Source organism: Canis lupus, chromosome 28 (genome assembly GCF_003254725.2).
Source record: "Canis lupus dingo isolate Sandy chromosome 28, ASM325472v2, whole genome shotgun sequence".
Lineage (NCBI taxonomy): Eukaryota > Metazoa > Chordata > Mammalia > Carnivora > Canidae > Canis > Canis lupus.
The window spans coordinates 2,211,443-2,234,447 of NC_064270.1; the positions used below are offsets into that span (position 1 = coordinate 2,211,443).

At 42.6% G+C, this 23,005-nt stretch overlaps 1 protein-coding gene across 7 annotated transcripts in view; it reads left to right on the top strand.

The window, feature by feature from the left end:
- MARCHF8 (membrane associated ring-CH-type finger 8) overlaps nt 1-23,005 on the top strand; it is a 157,979-nt gene that overhangs the window by 130,519 nt on the left and 4,455 nt on the right. For 6 of the 7 annotated variants that reach the window (XM_025466393.3, XM_025466392.3, XM_025466391.3 and 3 more), the window contains 4 exons: nt 4,067-4,117; nt 18,623-18,705; nt 18,954-19,793; nt 21,211-21,391. In XM_025466393.3, the coding sequence (XP_025322178.1) occupies nt 4,067-4,117; nt 18,623-18,705; nt 18,954-19,793; nt 21,211-21,391 (1,155 nt within the window). The remainder of the gene's footprint in view (nt 1-4,066; nt 4,118-18,622; nt 18,706-18,953; nt 19,794-21,210; nt 21,392-23,005) is intronic. The other variant, XM_025466399.3, reaches the window with a different exon arrangement.

The following is a 23,005-nucleotide window of genomic DNA, read 5'->3' on the forward strand; positions in this document are numbered from 1 at the left end:
AGAAACATGCCCGTGTGACTGTAGGAAAGAAGAGTGTCACCCACTGTACCCTGATATAATTCATGTTTGTGTTTTTTAATGTTTTTAAATTTTTAAAAATTCATTTTCTTCCCTGGTTGTATATTTGTCATTGAAACAGTATTTCAAAGCAGTTCTTTGGTAACATCATCATTAGGAGTCAGATTTATTTTTGTCCATGTTTTATATCTATACAGTTGTTTGCATGTCTTAGTCACATAGTAAATAAGTATGGAATGACTAAGTCACTGGTTTGAATGAATCCTGGGATTTGCTTCCTGAAAAATAGGTCTGTTATGGTCCTGAACTTCTTAGATTTTTTTGAGTAAGTCTGAATAAATGTAACAGTATTTAAGGGGAAAAAATGGTCTGTTAGAACTGAATTGTTAATTTCTTGCCAAGAAATGGAGAAGCAATTCTAAATATTTTTTCATTTAAAAAAATTAAATTACCCAACATATAGTATATCATTAGTCTCAGATGTAGTGCTCAGAACTTATCAGTTGCGTATAATACCCAGTGCTCAACTTATCAGTTGCGTATAACACCCAGTGCTCATCACATCATGTGCCCTTCTTAATGCCTGTCACCCAATACTAAATATTGATAAGTTTCAAGCTTTAAAACATCTGTACGTTCTGGGGCTGGATAATTTGTTTGATTTTTACCAATGTAAAATATTGAATTGTTCTAACAAGGAAAACAGGATACACACTTTACATCATTAAATTTATTTCTCAAGTTCATAAGGTAAAGAGCAACTTTTAGATTTCAGTCTGGATTTATAATGTTACCTACCTTAACAGCTAGGCCTCTCTCCACCCCAGTAACCCTTCTCTATGGAATAATAAATGTCAAAAAAGTCAGATATAGGAATTATTGCTTCTCTTAGTACCTCAGAACTTCTCTGTAGATTTCCAGTGGTGTTAAATTGGCCATTTCTTTTAAGGTAGTGGGTAATATCATAGTGGTTATAGTGGTTTTCTGTGCAGATAATCCAGGGCATATGGTATTTATTTTAGTTTAGTAAAATAAATTAAAATTTAGTAATAAATTGCCACTAGATGACCCTTTAAGCCTGGATTCACAGCAGTGCCCTATGTTTGTCCATACTACTCATGAATGAGACTTAAATGGTTACAGATTTACCTGTTCTGCGGAAGGAAATACTCTCCACTCCCAGTGAGTGAATGAATGAATAAGATGAAGGAATGAAATTTCTGAATCTTCCGGTCTTTTAGAAATAGTCTTTGGTGACATTGCCAACACTTTGAACATACTTTATAGTTTTGTTCTTATCCTGTAACAAATTTGGGGAGACACAATGCAGTCCAAAGCAATTATGTATTAGGGAGGTCACTTCTTTCAAAGCAGGAAGATTAGGTAGGAAGTTATTTAAGAATTCCAAATGAGAAATGAAGAGAACATAAACCTAAGGCATTGACAGTAGACATATAAACGAGATTGAAGATTAGCATGATAAACGGTTCTCCACCCCCTCACTTTCAATCTGTAGGTGTCTTTGGGTCTAAAATGAGTCTCTTGTAAGCAACATATCTATGGGTCTTGTGTGTGTGTGTGTGTGTGTGTGTGTGTGTGTGTGTGTGTGTTTTATCCTTCCTGATACCCTGTGTTTTTTGATTGGAGCATTTAGTCCATTTACATTCAGAGTAATTATTGATAGATACGAATTTAGTACCATTGTATAACCTGTAAAGTCACTGGTCCTATAGATTGTCTCTGTTCTTTTCTGGTGTTTGTTGTTTCTGAGCTCTCTTTCCTGCTCAAAGGGTTGCCTTTAATATTTCTTGCAGAGCTGATTTAGTGTTCAGGAACTCCTTTAGTTTCTGCTTGTCCTGGAAACTGTTTAACTCTCCTATTCTGAAAGACAGCCTTGCTGGATAAAGCATATTTTTCCCATTTAGCATGTTGAATATATCATGCCACTTTCTTCTGGCATTTCAAGTTTCTTTGGACAGGTCTGCTGCTAACCTTATGTGTCTGCCCTTCTTGGTTAAGAACCTTTTGTCCCTAGCTGCTTTTTAGAATTCTCTATTTTTGTATTTTGCAAGTTTCACTCTGATATATCTTGATGTTGACCTGTTTTTGTTGAATTTGAGGGGAGTTTTCTGTGCCTCTTGGATTTGAATGCCTGTTTCCTTCCCCACATTAGGGAAGTTCTCACCTATTTGTTCAAGTAAACTTCCCCTTTTACCCATTCTTTTTCTGGGACTCCTATGATGCAGATATTTTTGTACTTTAATGGAATCACTGAATTCCCTAAATATGTATTTGTGACCTGATAGTTTTCTTTCCCTCTTCTTCTCAGCTTCATTATTTCCCGTAATTTAATTTTCTGTATCATCGACTCATTCCTCTGCTTCTTCCATCCTCATTGTAATTATATCCAATCAGTTTTGCATCTTACTTACAGCATTTTTTTATTTCAGTTTGACTAGTTTTTAGGTCTTTTATCTCTTCAGGGTCAGGGTTTCTCAGGTGTCTTCTCTGCCTTTTTTTCAAGCCCAGCTAGTATTCTTATGATTGTTGTTTTAAATTCTTGTTCAGATATATTGCTTATATTTGTTTTGAGCAAATCTCAGGCTGTGATTTCTTCTTGATATTTATTTTGGGGAAAACTCCTCTGTCTTGTCATTTTGTATAGGTTTCTGTCTATGTGTTATGAAATCTTGTAGTATTTCCTGCTTCTGAGAGTAGTGCTATATTAAGGGATCATGCACTGTCCAGGGCCTGGTGCTTCAGGAAGTGTTTCTGGTGTATGCTGTGTGCATTCTTCTATGCTGTTTTGGCTGCTCTTTCCCACAGTCCTCTGCAGAGTTCCTCCTTGCTTGCAATGGTGGGGAGTGTTTGGACTTTAAGTGTGCTTTGATTTGTTTGTTAAAATAAGCCTGATTTTTTAAAAAAGTGTGATCCAAAAAAAAGAGAAAAGGAAAAAGAATTTAAAAAGCAAACAAACAAAAAACTGTAGGCCTGATTCTGAAGACAAAAGAAAGAAAGCCTGGTCCTTTTTCCACCAGAACTGAAGCTGATGATTTGGAGCACTGTATGAGTAGACTTGATACAAGCAGGGGGGCTGTGTTGGTCCTCTAGGGGGGAGGCCTACTACACTGGTGGCTCACAGTCAGACATGCCCTAGTAAAGATGCCCTTGCTGGTACAGGGGATGGGGGTGGTGTAAGTGGCTCCAGCCTCCCTTGGGGATACTGTGTTGCTTGCTGAAGTCCAACCATGTTAGGGGGTGGGGTTGAGGAGTGGAGATTGGAGATTGAGAGATATTAAAGTGGAAGAATTTGATATAAGACTTTGTGACTAAAGAAACAGGCTTGAGGGAATTTGATATAAGACTTTGTGACTTGGGGATCCCTGGGTGGCGCAGCGGTTTGGCGCCTGCCTTTGGCCCAGGGCGCGATCCTGGAGACCCGGGATCGAATCCCACGTTGGGCTCCCGGTGCATGGAGCCTGCTTCTCCCTCTGCCTGTGTCTCTGCCTCTCTCTCGCTCTCTCTCTCTTTCTCTCTCTGTGACTATCATAAATAAATAAAAATTTTTAAAAAAGGTTTTTTTTTTTTAAAAAAAAAAAAAGACTTTGTGACTAAAGAAACAGGCTTGAGGTAATAGATGTGAGCTATGGGATGTCCCTGTTGAGTACCTAACACTTTGATAGCCAAATGACCTGGGTGGGATCAGCTATCCCACTTTCTGGTCCTTGATCCTACCATGGCTCCTCACATTACGGAGTGATAAAGCTGAACATGGAGTTTTTCGCCTCTGAACCTCCATTTGAATGTGTCTTAAGATATTTATAGCCCTTTCATTTTTAGTTAATTCCAAATTCCTGTTCTTATTATGTTCTTTTAAGGCAAGAACTACTATTTTATTCATTTTTGCTAGTACATAGTAGTTTGCACTTAGCAAATTCTAGTTGAGGGAATGATTGTCAGTAGGATTGTTACAATTAATTGTTCTCTGCACAATTTAATCACCTGTTTGATTTTCTTGATATTTAACACTTCTTTGATTTTCTTGCAGAATGAGAAGACTTTGGGACATTCCATGAGTCATTCAAGTAACATTTCTAAGGTAGAGTGCCAGTGAAGTATGTTATATTCATAGTTTGGGGTTTGGTTTCTTCTATCTTCCATGTTTTATACACTTTTCGTTTTATGACGCAAAGTTATTGATACAGTTCTTTAATCTGCTCTAGGACTATATAACAAGGTGCATGGCAGCTATGTTTTTCTAGTGAGGCAGTTTTGAGTGTATATTGAGGTTAATGACTAATGGGAGAAAACCCTATTTCTTCCAGTAGAAATCATTTACTCTCAGGTTAAAAAAATTTCAGTCACTAGAGCATCTCTCCCCTCAGGAATGCATTTGACTGACTAATAAAAAGCCAACTCTGGTGGCCTAAATAATTATGGATTTATGTGGTTCTGATGACAAAGTATGTCTGGAGGTAGATGGTTCAAGGCTGATGCAGTTACTCAGGTGTTGTCAGGGACTCAGGCACTTTCTGTCCTCTCTCTGCCACCATCCTTAGCACATTGTTATCCTCATGCTTTAGTACCTCATGGTTTCAAGATGGGAGCTGGACCTCTAGGTACCGTGGCTATGGCCTTGGCAGGAATAAGAAGAATGATGAACAGTGGAGGGGTCTGTCAGCTGTGAGTGACCCTTTTCAGCAGGAAGGCAAAAAGCTTTCCCAGAATCCCCACCCAGCTGCCTGACTTCTGCTTACACTTCACTGACCAGAACTGGATCACAGAGCTACCTCCAGCTGGAAGATGGCTAGGAAAATGAGGGCTGAGAGAGTGAATTGGCCATGCAACAGCACCTGACACTCCTGTGGTGTAGTCACTCGACTAGCCTGTCAGGAGCATAATAGCTGCTATGGGTGACCCGGGAGGCAGCAGACAAACGTATTTGCATGCACTGCTCATTTCTCAGCCTGGACATGGGCTCCAGCCAACCTGTTGTCCATCATGCAGTATGTCCATGTAGGTTCCTTGCAGAGATGGGCCTTCTCTCCATGTCTATGTCAGCTGGCCAAACATTGACACAGATCCCAACAGGAAGATCTGAACAGATCTGAACATAACCTGCTCTGCTGTCTCAGGCCTCCTAAGTACTCAGAAATAAATAGCTATATGATGTGTCATTTTAATTTACAAACTATGCAGATACTCTCATCTGTATCACCTTTTTTTTTTTTTTTCCCTAACTAAAAGTAGAATCTATCAAATCCTTTGAGACAATCAGTCTGTTCCTGGACATATTTCTGATCTCACCATATCATCCATCCACTTAATTTTGCATAAAAAGAAAAGTCCATAGTGCTCAGTATGACTTTGAAGGTCATTTAGGTTGTTCTTTGGTACATTCCTGATCTGACCCTCCTACCCCCCTACCCCCCTCCGAACAGTCTTTCAAAACCTAGGCTTTGATCGTCTCAAATAAATACCTTTCAACAAATAATCCCTCCTGTTTCAACCTCCATTTCTTTCCTTTTGCTGTTCATTCAGCTAGGGGTTAATAGAACTGTGTAGTGGTATACATCATTACTGTCTGAGTTAAATGGCCAATTTGCCCTACCCCCATTTGAAGAGCAGTCCAACATTTAAGAATTGAGAAAAATGAGAAGATGCAGATCCATATGGCATTGTCTGGTTAAGTTGAATTAATCATTTTAAAAGCATGTAGTAACACTCATTGCCTTGCCCTAATGGTGGCAGCAGTTCTGAAGGAGGGCATCACCCTGTGCCTCAAATGTATGTTTGTTTATGATTTTAGTAAGATTTTACTTGAAGGAAAGTTTCTTCCTCTAGTTTTTTTTTTTTTTTTTTTTTTTAAAGCTTGTAAATTACTGGCTTACAGTATCTATAGGAAACATCATATGGACTTGGTGCAGGTTGGGTTGTGATATTCTGAATTGCTCTGTGATAGTTTTGGGGTTAAATGGACAATGTTTTACTAACCATGTAACTCTGAGGAAGGATGCTTCTTTGAACTTTAATTTCCTGATGAATAAAATTAGAGAATAACAACATTTAGGGTTGTTGTGAATCTTGGGGATAATGTTTGCAAGGAACCCTAAGGCTGTTCCCTCATTTTGCAGTTAATCAGTGAACTAACTGTAGTCAAAATTTGTTGAACCCTGCTGATCTTAGGTTGATTGGGGCATGGTAGTCCTTGATGACAGCTATTATTATTACTGATAAAAGACAGGGCTATATACATTAAATATCACCTGGGGTGGAAATTAAGACATCTACTAAAACCCCTGCCCTTTCCTTTCTTCCTTCTTGCATACGTTTTTATTGTGTGTTCTTTGTACCAGGCATGGAGCTGGGTACCAGCATAAAATGATGAGGGAAACAAACGTGGCCAATGACGGGGTGCTTTCCTGTGGGCAAGGTTGGAGTTTTCTAAAAAAGCAATTTTAGCTTCACACTTTTAACACTTTTAGAAACAGGGTAACCATGAAAGCCTCAAAGCTTCCTGCCACAGAGTTGTGCCAAGAAGATTGGTGTCTTCTATTTTCAAAGCAGGAATTCCTGCTCCCTGAACTGGGCCTAGAGGGAAATCTCAGGAGTGGGGTGTTGTGTTGTGTTGTGTTGTGTTGTACACACATTACTTCCACTGAACCGGCAGCATGAAATTTTGTTGCAGAATGTACCCCGCTGTAATAAGAAAGTTGTGTTATATAGAGTTAGTTGTTAGGCATGAACAGTTCTGTGGGCCGGCCTCTGGGAGGGGAGGACTGCTATGAAAGATAATTTTGTTTTTGAGAATGCAGTTCTTTCTTGCAACATTTATAAAATGAGCCTGTCGTTTGAGGCCACTTTAGGCCATGGCACATAAAGCTGTGTCTTCTGTGTCGTAGACATAATTAAGCAGATGCTTTGTACCTTTGAGATAGAAGATGCAAAAAAAGGTTAGAGCCCAAACATGTTTTACGCTCCCTGAAATCACCATTGTCTCTCTGGGGAGACTTTCTGCTTACTCAGCTGCCAACTGGGTTCAGTGTGTTGGTTTGTGGCCAGTGTGCATTATGCTCCTGCAGCTTACCACTTCCTGGTAACTGACGTTCCATGAAGTTAGAGGTTGAGAGCAGGTAAAAATGAACCTTCTATCTGTCTTCTAGTGTTCCATCTAGATTTTGTTATAGAGGGATGGGGTGTTTCATTCAATATTTGTTGGAGGCTCCCCATGTTTTGTTGTGGCCTCAAAAACCACACTCCCCTTTCAAAGAAATAAGCAGACAGGTTAGATGGGATGTGTGAAAGGATGCTAGATGGCTCATCTGTCTTTAAAATGGGCATCCAGGTGCTATCCTCTTGGAGAGTTAAATTAAGGAAGAATAGAACATTTAAGCAGTTTTGATTGCAAAATCTTCAGCCAGTACTTTGTTTTGTATTAATGGTAATGACATTAAGAGGGTATCTATCATTTATTGAGAGTCTATTAGAAGTGCAAGTTTTCCTGAAATTTGTCACCTCATTCTAGTGATCCATCCTAATCACCTAAGTGGTCACCTTTTCCTGTTGTATTTCAACAGAGCACTCCTTAAGTTTTTATTAATTTTTTTCTGGTGCCCCTTCACCCCACAAATAAGTTCCATGAAGTTAGGGCTGTGTTTTGTTTACTCATAAATATTCAGAGCCAAGGATAGACCGTAGCTCTGGAGCAGCTCAGTACATGATTGTGGAGTGAATGTTTGCATTGTGTTGTGTAAGACACTTTATATCTATCCCATTGTTCCTCTCCATCGTCACAGCCATGTCCTGGGCCCAAGCCTCCTAGACTACTGCAGTAGCTTTCCAAGAATCTGCCTACATTCTTGCAACCTCCCAAATCAGCCTCCACCCCAGCAACCAGGTAAATAGTATCCTGATGTTTCTCTTTTTAAGCCTTCAGTGGCTTCTTATTGCATTTAGAATAAGATTCAAACTTCTACTTTGATGTTCCAAATCTGAGGTGATCTGGTCCTAGCCACAGGGACACTCATCATTTAAAGCACTTACCATGGTTTATGATGATATTGTAGCAATATGTGGCCAATCCTTTATTATTTTTTTAAAGAAGTAGCAGAATTGCCCTCTGGAAAAGACCTGTTCTGGTGACTGAATGCCTAGAGAAGCTGAGGTGTGATGAGACCTCACAAAGACGGGCATTTGAACGCAACTCCATGTAGCCCCACCTTGACCTTTGTCCTGCTGAGGGGTCCTTGATCCTGCGAGCCAGCAGTGTTCCCCCGACAGCAGCCATCTATACCCAACCCTCACCCTACGCACTACCCATGCTGCTCTTGCATCATTTTCTTTCAACTGACTTACTCTACTTAATTAAATTTGTTTGCAGTGAGAATTTTTTATCCCTGTATGACATCTGAGATCACATTTTCAATTTGCTAGTTTTTTGATGTGAAATCAAAACATAGCTGTCAGAAATAATGTTCTTTGTTATGTCACCTGAACTCTGACTCTGTCACCCACCATGGCTCCTGATTTTGCTCTTTGTGAACTAGCACTCAGACAGACAAGGGCATTTGGGAGGCTATGTGGTGGAGAGAAGAGGGGGAGAGGAACGTGTCTCTGCAGCAGGCGTATGATGTGCCACATCTGGCTGTCAGGTGGCTGTCACTCCCAGGATAATTTGGAGCTTGGGCTGATGAAAGGAATGCAGTGAGGTACTGTGCACAGCCTCAGCATGAACTCAGGTGATCAGAGTGAGGTGGTATGCTCCCCAATTCAGGGGAACCATATCACAGTTGCCTCCACCTAAAGGCTCTCTCATTGCTTGGCACAAGATATTCTTGGCATGATTTATCCTCATCTGTAACATAGACAAGGGGGTCCAGTGCAGCATATACAAGGATTAACATGAGTTCAGATTTCACTGTGCTCTGAAAGCTGAACCAGGGAAGAGATGGGTAAGCAGACCTTCAGAAAACATGGGCAGATGGAGAGAATTATTATGAAGGTAGAAGACATGGGGCTGAGGTGGAGCATGACAAGGAACCAGATTTTAGAAGGGCATCTTGGGGAAGTTGTGGCAGAGGAGGGGCTACTTAAAGCAGGACATAAACAGTGAAAAGGAGCCAACCAGGATGGAATTAAATTGTAGAAAACTGGGGCACCTGGGTGGCTCAGTGTTTGAGTGTTTACCTTCGGCTCAGGTGGTGATCCCAGGGTCTTGGGATCAAGTCCCTTATTGGGCTCCCTGCAGAGAGCCTGCTTCTCTGCCGATGTCTCTGCCTCTCTGTCTGTGCCTCTCATGAATAAATAAATGAAATGTTTTTTTTTTTTTAAATTGTATGAAACCAGTTGTCACATCTCTGAGAAATCCAAAATAGTAAGTAGAAATGAAAGGCAGATGTACTGAGAATGATGACCCGTCATAGCTGCCCAATTCCTGGGTGCCAGGGGCATTGTAGTGAGGATTACTGTATATTAGCCTAAAATTCCTTAGAGGAGGGTTGCCATTCCCTGGGGATACTTGAACTCACTCAGTCCCACTGGAATTTTTTTAGGCACCAGGAATATGTTTAGGCCAGGCTCATTGTTGGGGCTGGACTTTCTAGAGCCTCTGCTCAAGCCTCTCATAGCACACAGACATGGTTATTAGTTTACCTCAAGGGAAGTTTTTTCATGGATCCTGAGAATTAGTCTTGGTCCAGGTGATACAATTTCTCGAGCAAGTTCATGATTGGTAGCACTTAGAAGGAGATGGTAGTGGTGAGCTAGACGTACATCATGAAAACTGCTGCATGGGTACCGTCCTTTTTATAGCCAGGCAGTTAGTCTTACTAGACTCTGACATTTGCTAAGACTGGTACCTAGTAGAATATTTTAGAATAGCTTAGAATAGAAATAATTTTATTTAGATACCATGAGTATATGTGCCTCTGGTTAATCAGGTATTTCCGGGAACAAGTCAGACTAGACCTGTTTAACAAGCCCTTAAAATTATTGCTATGCTAGTTTGGCAAGCAAATCTGAGTGAATTTAAGCTTTGGCACTCCTAGATCTCGTGAATATTTTCTAGTGATTGCTGCCATTAGATAGGAATGACTTATAGTAGAATGTCATGTGTAGATGTAAATACAGCCTTAGGAGGGGGGTTCACAGGCTGTGGTATGGTTGTCAAGACCAATGTCTGCTTCTCTGTGTTTCTGGAATAAAAAATTGACCGGTGACAGACTTAAGTTGCTCAGACTTATAGGTAAAGTATAAGCCAAAATATGCCTTTCTTAATTTGAAGAAAACATCTATCCCAAAGATAAGATACTTTCCTGTGGCAGAAACAGGGGAATGACTTGGAGAAGTTGAGTGGCATCACGAACATGGTGTAGCCTCACTTTGGATTCTGATGGAGTGCCATGGGTGCTGTTGTACTGTTTGGCTCACCTTTTGCAGAGATTGACCATATTTCTATATATTTTTTTCTTCTGACTGCTTACAATTTAGTTTTTGGCTAAAGCTTTAGGCCAGTGGTTTTCAAAATTTGGTTTTGCATAGTCTTGAGGGGGAAGGGGCAAGGTTAAAACCAGTTGCATAATAATACTAGCAGATGATTTAATTGCCTTTTTTCACTCTTACTCTCTCATGAGTGTACAATGGAGCTTCCAGGGGCTGTGTAGCATGTGAGATGGCATCTTTTCTCCAACACTAGTGGAATATGTGCTGGTAACATTGTGTTTTAACCTTTCTTTTCTAGAGAGAGAGAGGATAACAACAACAACAAAAACGAGTATGGGAGGAGGAGGGAGGGAGGGAGAGGGAAAGAGAGAATCTTAAGCAAGATTCACACCCAGTGTGAAGCCAGACTCGGGGCTCAATCTAATGACGCTGAGATCATTACCTGAACTGAAATCAGGAGTTGGACACTTAACTAAGTCACCTAGGTGCCCCTTTTAAAGTTTTCTAATATAGTAAAGATTGGTTGATGTAACCCACATAAACACAAGCTCTTTGGGGGCCTCAGTAATTTTTTAAAGCATATAGGGGTCCTGAGACCAACAAGTTTGAGAACCTGTTTTACACCTATGAATAGGCAGTCATTCCAGAGTGCACTTGTTTTTTATTCATTAAACAGCTCTTCCTTTAATACCTACTGTGTACCAGGCTAGGCTAAACAGCAGATTCCGAGTTAGCATATTATTCCAGAAACCTGGAAACATTTTTTTATAAACCTTGATAAGTGCTATGAAAGAAAAGAACAGGGTTACAAGGATAGTGAAATGCCCCTTTTGAGGAGAAATCTGAGGAGGGGTTGGTCATGCTGGATGGAGTATGGAGCATTACCCAGAAGGAACAAGGGAGTGTGGAGTGCTGGGTGACCCAACACCATGATTTTGGGTCTTTTTATGTTTACGCTTGTACTTTCTGGGAATGTGAAGCTATCTTTGCTCAGAAATCATTGCCTTCAATGTAATTTCTTGAAAACCAGCTATATTTGTAAGGTTTCCAGCAATAGCTAAAAGCCTGCTTTGGAAAATGAGCTATGAAAAGGTCCCTTCAGTTACTGCTTTGTCTCTAACAGTGCTGTGATATATGCCCCTCATTGTGCTGGGGATATATTATTATTCACATAATTCTAATTCTCTCTAAAAGGCCACCATAGAAAAGAATTCAGTGTTAGCACTATTTGCTAGGCAATGCTGGGAGTCATTTATAATGGACCTCATTTGAGAATTCAGTAGTTTTTATTGTACACTCTCCTCCATGAATCCTATATTGTATATATCCTATATTTACTTTCTTAATGGTCAGTTTTAATTAATTGCCATTGTGAAAGCATGTTCTTGGCACAGCCCTTCATCAAGAGTCAACATGTATTTATCAGAGCAGCCACAGAACTGGCCTCTCCTTCAATTGTAGCTCATTATTGAAGTTGAATACAACTGGTTATTTATAGAAATCAGAGTCTCTCATAAGGAAGCATTTTTTTTTTCCACAGAGCAACTTCTGTACTAAGCAGAAAGTTTGCTGAAATGCAATCTCAGTCTGTATTGCAGCATCTAAACACCAAGTTAGACTTTATTTGGCTTTATTTCTGTGAAGTCAGGCCTGCTGAGCTGGCAGTAAGGAGCAGATTATTATCTCTTGGTTTGGGATAGCAGTAGCATTAAGTAATGTACTGAGCAGTAAGTAAATGTCAGGTGGTCTGGTAAGCACCATTTCTAAAGTACCCCACTATGATGCCCAGAACCTGTGTATATGATGAGGCATTGTTCCCATCATATTATGTTGTATGAATGTAATCACATGAGCTTTTAAAAGCAGAGCACTTTCTCTAACTGGTGGCAGAAGAAGACAGAGAAATAAGAGTGGGCTTGAGAATGGGGAGGGATTGATGAGGAATGCAGGTGGCCCCTGCCTCACAGCCTGCAAGGAACTGCACCTGCCAACCATCTGTGTGAATGTGGAAGTATATTCTTCCCTGGAGCTTTTGGAAAGAAGAGAGACCCTGAGCAGAGGACCTCATCACACAGTGTGTCAGATTAAAAATTTGTGTAGTTTTAAGCCACTAAGCTTGTGGTACTTTATTACACAGTAGTAGAAATCTAATATAGGTGGAAACACTGTCCTTAGAGAGAAAAGCCCTTCTGGCTTGGGCACTGTCAGACTGTCACCTCTGAAACCTCTGTGCTGATGATGTCAAATGCTCTCTTAAGCCATCTTCTTATTATTATTTTGATATTTTGTATTCATTAGAAATACAATACTGTAATGACTTTTGAATTATTTTGACTGATTGTTGGTAAGAAATAGTTTTTACATTGAAAGTTTATTCACAAACACAACTGAAAAAAAAATACCTCCAAAAGACTTAATCCATAGGATGTCAGATGCTTTCTGACATCTTCTATTTTATTTCATTTTTTAAAAATGTAGATAAATACCCACCATTTGCTTCAACGTGGATGGAACTGGAGGGTATTATGCTGAGTGAAGTAAGTCAGTCGGAGAAGGACAAACATTATATGTTCTCATTCATTTGGGGAATATAAATAATAGTGAAAGGGAATATAAGGGAAGGGAGAAGAAATGTGTGGGCAATATCAGAAAGGGAGACAGAATATAAAGACTGCTAACTCTGGGAAACGAACTAGGGCGGGGGGTGGGAGTGAATGGGTGACGGGCACTGGAGGTTATTCTGTATGTTAGTAAATTGAACACCAATAAAAAATAAATTAAAATAAAAAGAAAAAAAAATAAATAAAAATGTAGATAATGACTCAGTAAATTAGTTTCTTCACTGATTTTTCCCAGAGTTGGAAAATCAAAACAGTTGGTTGTGCTTCTGTAGTTTTATTTTATTTCTTAAACTTTTAATCACATGTTATTTTATTTTATTTTTTTTTAATTTATTTTTTATTGGTGTTCAATTTACCAACATACAGAATAACCCCCAGTGCCCGTCACCCATTCACCCCCACCCCCCGCCCTCCTCCCCTTCCACCACCCCTAGTTCGTTTCCCAGAGTTAGCAGTCTTTACGTTCTGTCTCCCTTTCTGATATTTCCCACACATTTCTTCTCCCTTCCCTTATATTCCCTTTCACTATTATTTATATTCCCCAAATGAATGAGAACATATAATGTTTGTCCTTCTCCGACTGACTTACTTACATGTTATTTTAAAAATGAATTTGTCATTAGGAAATAAGTGTTCATGGTAAAAGTGGTATAATGGTTGGGAAGGGTCTCCATTGAAGTACTTGTTTCTCCTGCCCAGGGTCCCTGATCTCTTTCCATGTTTCAGAGGAAACAAATCACTATTAGGAGCCTTGAAGTGTGTACTCTTCCATGTGGGCCAGCACACATAGCATGGCTCTCCCCTCTGCCTGTTCCCTCCGTGTCCCCAGTATGGGGCATAACAGTACCTTTCCCTTCTTTTAATGACTACCCAGTGTTGTACTATCAATGTGCCAGTATTGACTCAGTCAACCTCAGGCCCATGGGCACTGAAGTTATGCCAAGCAATTTCTCCCACAAACAGTGCTGAACAAACCTATTTGTGCATAGGTGTGAGGATGAATTCCTGAAAGAATTCCTGTAACAAAGTGAATGTGCATTGTAATTTAGAGAGCAATTGCCAAATTGCCATCTTACGGAGTTAAGCAATTTGCTTTTCTACCAGCAGTGTATAAGCATGGCTGTTTTCCCACACTTTTGCCGACACGGGTATTAGGTAATTAAAAAAACAACAACAGGTATACTGCAATGTAGTTTTAATTTGTATTTTCATTGTAAGAGAGGTTAAGCATCTTTTCATGTTTTAAGAGCCATCTGTACTTCCTTTCCCCATTTTTTTCTATCAAGTTTGAGGTTGCTTGTCTCTTCCCCTCCTTATCCAGTCCATCTTCAAATTGCTTCTGGCTTAAAAGCAAACCATTTCTTGTGGCCCTGTTGATGTAAATCAGATGGGTGTATTCACTTTTGTTAGGGACACGAGACCCCAGATGTTTAAAAGTAACATTGTCCATAATGAAAAGAAGACCCACTGAGGATTTACAGCAGAGAAGGAGGGATGGGAAGAGGGTGGTAGTAGGGAATGTGGTTGAGAAGTAACATCCTCCTCAACCCACCTCCGCCTCAGACTGGGGTGCCCCCACCCCAGGCTTCCCTCCACCACCTCCAGCCATCAGGGGCTCCAGCACTGTTGCCACCACACCAGGGCCTGGGGCAACCCCAGCTGGGGCCCCCCCTCCTGCACCCACCACCTGCTTGGTCCTGGCCCACACAGTTTCCCCCGAGAGCTCTGCTGCCAGGTCAGATGCTGCTGAGCAGGGGTCCCCGGGGCCCGGATCCCCAGCCGGGCCTGCAGCCCAGCGTCATGGAGGACGACATCCTCATGGATCTCATCTGAACCCCCGACACCCAATAAAGTTCCTTCTAACACACACACACACACAAAGGTTAGAAAGCAAGGGAAGGAATTGAAGCAAAAGGAGAGTTGAGGAAGGTACGCTGGTGTCCTGTAGTGAGTAAGTCCCTCTGATGTGAAATTGGTAAGTTCCTGGCATGGAATGAGAAATGGACTTGATGAGCCTGTTATGATAGCCCTTTCAATGGCAGTGAGTTCTCACAAAAGGAAATGTCAGCTTCTACAGAGTAGATGGAAAGTTTTCATTTGGTTGTTTTTGGCAGCCTTGCTAAAATAATTGAAAACAGTAAATCTGATAGGAAAAACAACCACTAAGTGACTTGAGTACTGCAAGACAAATTCTCTAAAATTGTCATTCCTAAGAAATAAAATCATCTAGGATTTAGGCCTAGATGGAATCCAGAGGTTTGTTTGCATAATTGATTATGACATCTTAACAAGAGGGGATTTTTACAAACATTTTTTTGTAGTGAGATTACTTTTCATTCCTTTTCATGACCAGGAAGTCTCTTGTTTGAGAACCAACAAAGAACTTCAGGAACATAGGACTTTAGTTTTTTCGACATACATGAATTTTCTCATTGTGGACATTTACACATCCTTTTATCAGCAACAGTCCTGTGTGGCCTCATCTCGTAGAGGAGGGAGGGCACTCTCCTTTTCCCCTAAGGCCGGTACTGCTGGCCTGTAGCCTGCCCTGCGCCACCTGCCCTCTGCCCTCAGGATGAATGGGAGAGCTGTCCAGTGTGCCAAGCCTCTGAGAGGGGACTGCTGGCTCCTGACTTAGCTTGACTTCCCCAACTGGACCCTGGCACTGTATTTGAACTGTATTTGTAGGCTTCGTTTTGTCCTTGCTGTGGATGATCAGTCCAGTTGTTTCAATCCTCATTGGTAGGTTGACAGATTTTACCCTGCTTGATGCCAGCAACAAGTTAAGCTCTTTAAAATTATTGATGCTATGCTTTGGTGATCATTTTACATGTGGACTGGTCCTGAATTTCAACATGGGCTCCCCTTTATCTGGAAACAGCAGGAGCCTCTTATGAGATCTGTGATGGCCTCACAAATCATGTTCGTTTCTCATTCTTACTGGAGAAGGAGTCAGCCAGGATAAGGCATTTGTTGGTTTGTATTTATATAAAACAACAGAAAGTAGATTTAAAAAATATCCTCATGATTTAATAAGAAGAGAAAATTGGGAGGCTTGTTGAAGCTTGGATGTTACCTGCTGCAAGTGTCTCATGATATTTTTGTGGAATTGGAGAGGATGACATGAGCCCAGGGACACAGACTGAGGATGCTGAGACTATTCCTTTTTTTCTGAATAAGCAGATCAGAGACTTGGGACTGCTGCCACCAGCTCACAGGCATGATGCTTTACTGCAAGTACACACATGACAGTATGAGTTCCCAGGGGTCCACCTGAGACATGAAATTCATGGGAAAATGATTCCCCGCCCTGTTGTATGTGTGGACTGCAGCTCCTTCCTTGGTGCAGGGCTTGTTCTGCCCTGAGGCTCTTCCCTCCTGCCTCCCAAGTACTCCCCTGTTCTGGGCGAATGATGATGTGATCATTACCCCAGACTTCCCCCCTCCCTTATTTTTTTTTTTAAGATTTTTATTTATTTATTCATCAGAGAGAGAGAAAGAGGCAGAGACAGGGAGAGGGAGAAGCAGGCTCCCTGCAAGGAGCCAGATCCAGGGATCACACCCTCAGCCGAAGGCAGAACTCAACCACTGAGCCACCCAGGCATCCCTAGACTTCCCTTTTTGATGTGGGACACTTGAATTCAGGACAGGAGTGAGAAGCCATTTTCTTTTTATTTCAACTTCCTGACCTCATGAGACTTACCTCCTCCCAGGACACTGAATATTTTCCACATTCAGTTAGAATATGTGGATTCTTTGGTGACTCAGAAGATGCGCTAGTTGAGTACTACCATGTGATTTTAGCATACACATGCAATGTGATAGCGTGTAACTTCTTGGACCAGGTTTCAGGTTGAGCTAGATTTAAAGTGATGTTGAGTTCTCCTGCTGGGGAGCAGGAAGAGTGGTCCATTGAAGCCCTCAATCAGACTGCCAGGCCTAGCTCTCCCCAGATGGATGTGTTTGCTGGAGAGGGCAGATGGGGAGAGCTTCTGGACAGTGGTGCTGCTGGTCTTGGTGGCTGGCCCATGGCAGAGGTCCTGTAGCTTGAATGCCAGGATGAGAGCATGCCCTGGGGATGACACTTAGGAAGAGTGGGGGCTAGGCCTCATCCAGGAATTGTGGGGCTCCCTCAAATCCAGGAGCAGGGCTGAAGGCCTCTTGTGTGGGCCTGGGGAAGGAAGGGAGGTAATGTAGCCTTGCTCTTGATAACAGCCTCTGGTGCTGTTTTCATGTGACTGTTTAGGTTGTGTGGGACAGATGCTTAATCAGGCTGACTGCCTCAGGAGGGGGGAATGCATTTATATGAATATGCATGGTGCTCCTAGGCCCATGGGAACTCAGGAATCTGTGTCTAGAGAAGGCTTAGCAAGCACCCCACAGAGGATGGAGTGGGAGGCTGGGGGACCCCCTAGCAATGGTTCTGCTTCCTCAGCTCAGGTACACTCCTTGTTCCTGTTTCTCCTTCCACTTCTTTGTCCACTGTGGTACTTCCTCACCCTCCAAGAGCTCTTTTCTCATTTTGGCTTGTTTATAACCTCTCAGACCCTCTGCCCTGTGTCATGACCTTTGACTTCACATTCTTTCAAATTTAAATTTTCTTGATTATTTTTCTTAATTCACAATCCCATGATTAGAACTCTTGGGAATATAATGTGCTCAGCTCTCTCCGGGGCCCCAGGTTGAGCCATGGATTGGTGACCCTGTGGTCAGCTAGTCTCCCTTTTGTGTGTAGAGTTCTGGCAGGGTAGCAAGGTTTCATGGGCCCAGTGTGAGGTGAGTAGGAGAAACATCCAGCCACCCTGATTAGGATTACCTCTGGGACCAGGTTAAAGACTGCCAGGTGAGGAAGGTAAGCACTGGCAGGGACAGCAGCTCACATTTCTTTGGCATTTGCATATACCATCTGGTACTTGGTTTCTTTTTCTTTATTTTTTTTTAAAGATTTTATTTATTTATTCATGAGAGACACAGAGAGAGAGAGGCAGAGACACAGGCAGAGGGAGAAGCAGGCTCCATGCAGGGAGCCCGACATGGGACTCGATCCTGGGACTCCAGGATCATGCCCTGGGCTGAAGGCAGTGCTAAAACCCTGAGCCACCCGGGTTGCCCCTCTTTCTTTTTTTTTAAGTAGGCTCCACGTCCAATGTGGGGCTTGAACTTAATGAGCCTGAGATCAAGAGTTGCAGCTCTACCAACTGAGCCAAGCAGGTGCCTCCTGTGTAGTACTTGATTTTTGACTTACATATGAACTTTTAATTAGATGCTCAGGAAATAAAGGATCAGTGAATCTGCAGGAGATTGGTATTGCTGCTCTAGAGTCTCAAATATTTCTTGACTACACTTTTACCCACATAGAAGCAAAGAGTGCTGTTTGATTTGTTTTGCCTCTGTGCATCAGGACTTTAAATGTGTGTTATTCAGTGAGCAGTGGGACATAGCAGGCGTTCTGGCTTCTTTGCCCATAGTCATTTGGAAGGAGATGGCATTCACCATCCCCTTTGCTCATTCCCCTGAAACTGACTGGCGGTGTGTCGTTGCAGGCTGGGGGTTCTTCATTGGCGTCGGCTCCGGCATCCGCCTTCTCTCGCGCTTCTGTCACGCCATCCAATCAGGACATCTGCAGGTAACGCTCTGTTTCACCTGCGGTGCTGGGTCATGTGACATCCGGGAAGTAAGCGCTAGTTTGTGCAGGTTCTGGGTTTTCCATCCGCTTACTTACAGTATGCCTCAGCTGTCAACAGCTGGCTCAGTTTCATGTGCTATGCGCTCACCCGGTCACCCACATGGGTCTCACCACTTCACTTTGGTGTCCGTTCTCTTTTAAGATCATTTGACTTTCTGTGCTTTTCTCCCACTGTTCTCTGCGTGCAGTGCCAGTACGGTGTGTTCTGAGTGTTGTCACCAAAGTCCCGTGCAGTCTGCTGTTGTCTTGAAAGCTCCTCAGTGCCAGAGTTCTCTGACACAAGGACTCACTGTGACAGTTATCTGTAAAGACACATTGTCCAAGAGAAATTCCCGAGGTTCAGAACGGGCCCCAGCCTTGAAGTCTGCTGACAGCACCAAAGCCAGAAGAACACTAAAGTGCTCGAAATCCCTAAACGATGTGGGTGAGAAGGCCCAGGATACTGTGGGAAGTTTTGACTATGTGGAAAGAACTTGGTCCGAAGGGAAACTGATACTTCCTCAAGATCCAGGTCTAAGAGTTAACAGGTTCCATCAGAAGGAAAAAAGAGAACTGCATTGCAAAACTCTTGGCAGTTCCAAACAGTCTTGTGTTTCATTCCTTTCTGCCAATTGTTCAACTGCCTCAGAGATGGAAGCTGGCAAGGGGGGCACGCACATCCCTCTTTTGGAAGAGAAAACAGATGGTGAAACCATGTCTAGGAGCCGGCGCCTGCTCCAGTGCCTGTTCTTGCTCTCGCGCGGCTCCAGCGCCAGTGGCCCACATGGGCTCCCCGAGCTGGAGAGCTGTGCCACCCACCTGCACACCGCTGAGTCCTCCAGTGGGCTGGCAGGGAGCACAGGCTTCTGCTCTGATGAGATGGGAGATGATGATGTCTTTGAGGAGAGCACATCTGCAAAGTGGAGGAGCAAGGTCCTGCGGGCACCCCTCTGCTCAGTAGAGAAGGACAGTGACCTGGATTGTCCTTCTCCCCCCTCTGAAAAATGCCCCCCTGTCTCTCCTGTGTCCACGTCAGGGGATGCCTGCAGGTTGGTTTGCCAAGAACCACGATTCTGGCCAGCTCTGCTCCCCACACCTCAGTGGCCTCATCTTGCTTTAATATGTGAAGTTTCAGGAAAATGAACTAATGGGTGATTGGTAGACAATTGTGGGTTAATAGTTTTCTCCAGAAGAATGGAGTATTGATATCATTAGAAAAACCAATTTTTATGAGATGGGTCCCAAATAGTTTTACAGATGATAAAAGAGGAAGAAGCTACACATATTAAAGGCAAAGCTGACTCTTCTCAACCAAAAATAAGTAGGCCTTGCATAAGGAAATTGGAAGAAAGAAAATACTATCTCCAGTTTTCCAGCTTGATGATCTAGATTTTAAGCATCAGCTGCCCCTTCCAGCCTCATTTTTAAACCCTTTGTTCCGATTGCAACACAATATGCATGGGAAGAGGCCGGCCTTCAGCGGCATCTTTCTTCCTTCTTTTTAACTTGGATGCGGCCACCTCTGTCTAGGTCCTGACTCCACTTCCCACCTTTGTCTTCCCGTGTGCAGCATCCTCGTCTAGTCTCCAGAATCTTTCCGCATTCACTTTTTGTCACCATGCCCAAGCTTTTCCTATTCTTGCCTTTCCCTGGGCACCTCTCCTCTGGGCCAGCTGTTACCATTTCTAACAGTTGGATCAGAAACCCTCTCACAGAAACAAAGAGCTATGAGCCTGGCCAGGGTCTGGCTAGGGCCCGGGGCCAGCTCCTTTCAGGCCAGGTGTCCCTACCTGTTGTCCAGCTGCTGGAAAAGACCCTCCATTTCTCAAAAATCTGTTGAGTTCCTTGAGGTTAGTAGCTATATCCCCTTGCATACACCCTTAGAAATCATGAATGATTTAAAATTCTTACTCCCTCAAAAAAGAAGGTAATAGCACCTTATAATGGGGATTTTAGATCCAGGAGAAGCCCTGTATTTTCTCTGTTTACCCTCTGAGGGAGGACAGAAATGTGTAGCTGTGGTGTGCGAAGGTGAAGTGAGTGATTATAGCTAAAAAGCAAATTCATCATCTTTTTAAGGCACTGGTATCTTTGGAAGGTAGAGTGCTGGCTTTGTTTTACACAGAATTTTTTCTTCTAATTATTTTAACATGTTCTGAAAGATGCTTCCATGTTGCCTTAGATTCAGCTTTCAGTGAAGTTCTTAAATCTTACCAAAAATGACTGCTTTGTGATTTCTTACATCATATTTTCCTTTCTGATGCCAAATGCCATCCAGACTTTCCAATTTGGTGTGGTAAGCTAGAAGTTTTTAGTTTTAGTAGTAATTGTTCGCATCCGTGTTTGTCTGTTTCTGTGCTTGTAGTCATTTCTGTGATGTTTGTTGCTGAAAGTTTCCACTGGAGGGACTGACCCTCCCCTGTCATGTGGCTCTCCTGGTAATGACTGGCTCTCCTTTCACTGCAGGATCTGCCACTGTGAAGGGGATGAAGAGAGCCCCTTGATCACCCCCTGCCGCTGCACAGGGAGCCTCCACTTTGTGCACCAGACCTGCCTGCAGCAGTGGATCAAGAGCTCTGACACACGCTGCTGTGAGCTCTGCAAGTACGAGTTCATCATGGAGATCAAGCTGAAGCCTTTGAGAAAAGTATGTGCAAGGATGCATTCGGAAGTGCTCTCACCTCTTTGAAATGAGAGCCCCCGGTAGAGTTAACTCATTGGCCTGGGATGAAGCCATAGCTCATTTCCACTCCTGTCTATGAGAAGTGGGCACGGGTGCATATTTGTGCTACAAAAGTCCTCATTTCCGTGTCTTATTTCCTGCTCCTTCCTCTCAGGAAGAAGCTCTTACTGACCCTTCAGTCCTAATGTATTTTTCCATCAGACTAAGACTGCTTGCTTGTCCGGGTCAGTCATTTGGCCCTTGACCACAGACCATTTTGCGATGTCTTAGTCAGCATTTAACTTTATACGTTTAACTGTTCATGTCTTGCCTTTGATGAGGAATGTATGTTATTAGACATTAATATCTCTCCCCAGCACGAAGCACAGAGTAACATAGTAAATTTATTTGATCGATACTTGTGATAAGTATTTGCCAGTCAGTAGGGGGAGGGTGCACCACAGGCCTTATGTGAAATGCTCCTGTCTTCAGGCCCCATGTCACTGCCCACTCTGAGCAGAGCTTCATCTGGTAAGTGCCTCCTGTGTAAATTGCTTAACGTGTTTCTGTATATGCCAAGCACATAAGGTTTTGTTGGGAAGAATAAGACTTGTTCTTATCTCGAGAATTACGATATGTATATCCAAGGAGAGTCACATGATCAAACCACAACACATGACAATGCCAAGTTGATGCTAGATTAAGTGGTGGCAGAGCACTTCAGATATTCAGAGGAGGAAGCATCGGCTGTGGGCTGTAGCACTGGGGAGGTGAAGTGGTGGTAGTGTCACAGAATATTTGGGTGTTAAAGCCGTTCTTGAAGGACCAGTAGGATTTGGTGTAAAGTGAGTTTAGAGAGATCAGATTGTATAGAAAAGTATACACCAAAAAGGTGAGGGTGAGCCTTTCAGGGCAGTGTGAAAGGCGTGGACTGAGTATATCTTAGGAAATAGATCAGGGAGCAGAGGGGGCATTTTAGGAGGGAAGCTACAAGAAGGTATACTATATAAAACCATAGCAGAAAGCATTCTGGGTGTTGGAGAAGGCAGATGTAAACTACTTACAAATGTTTTGCCCCATAAAGACCATGTAATTTATCAGATACCTACTCTGTGCTGATCTGTCAAGTGAGACTTTGACTAGTGTAGATAATCCATGAGGCTCTACTTTCAGCTTGTTCTGCATAGAACCATCTGGAAAGAGGCTATGACTAGGGCTGGCCAAGGACATGCAGAGTGTTTGCACTTTGTTCTTTTTCTCTACCCTTATATTTTTTCTTCTGACTTGGAAAACAGTAAGTGAAAAAGATAATCTGGCTATTTGGAGTAAATTAATGAGCTCCTAGAAGAGATGGGACTGGCACAGCTTGCTTACACCAGGAACTCTTAGCATCAGTTTCAAGCTGGTGCTGCCAAAGTAGCAAAGGACCAAAGAGCGCCTTCTGTCATCACCTTCACGATGTAGTGTGACCCATCTGCTGTGTGTTGTGGCGTCATCAACCCTCTTTTCCCTGCCCATGCCAGTCCACAAGGCAGGAAGTTCTCGTGTGCCTCCTGGGTCAAGACCAACATGCTTTTTTCATCAGGACTGAAACTATAG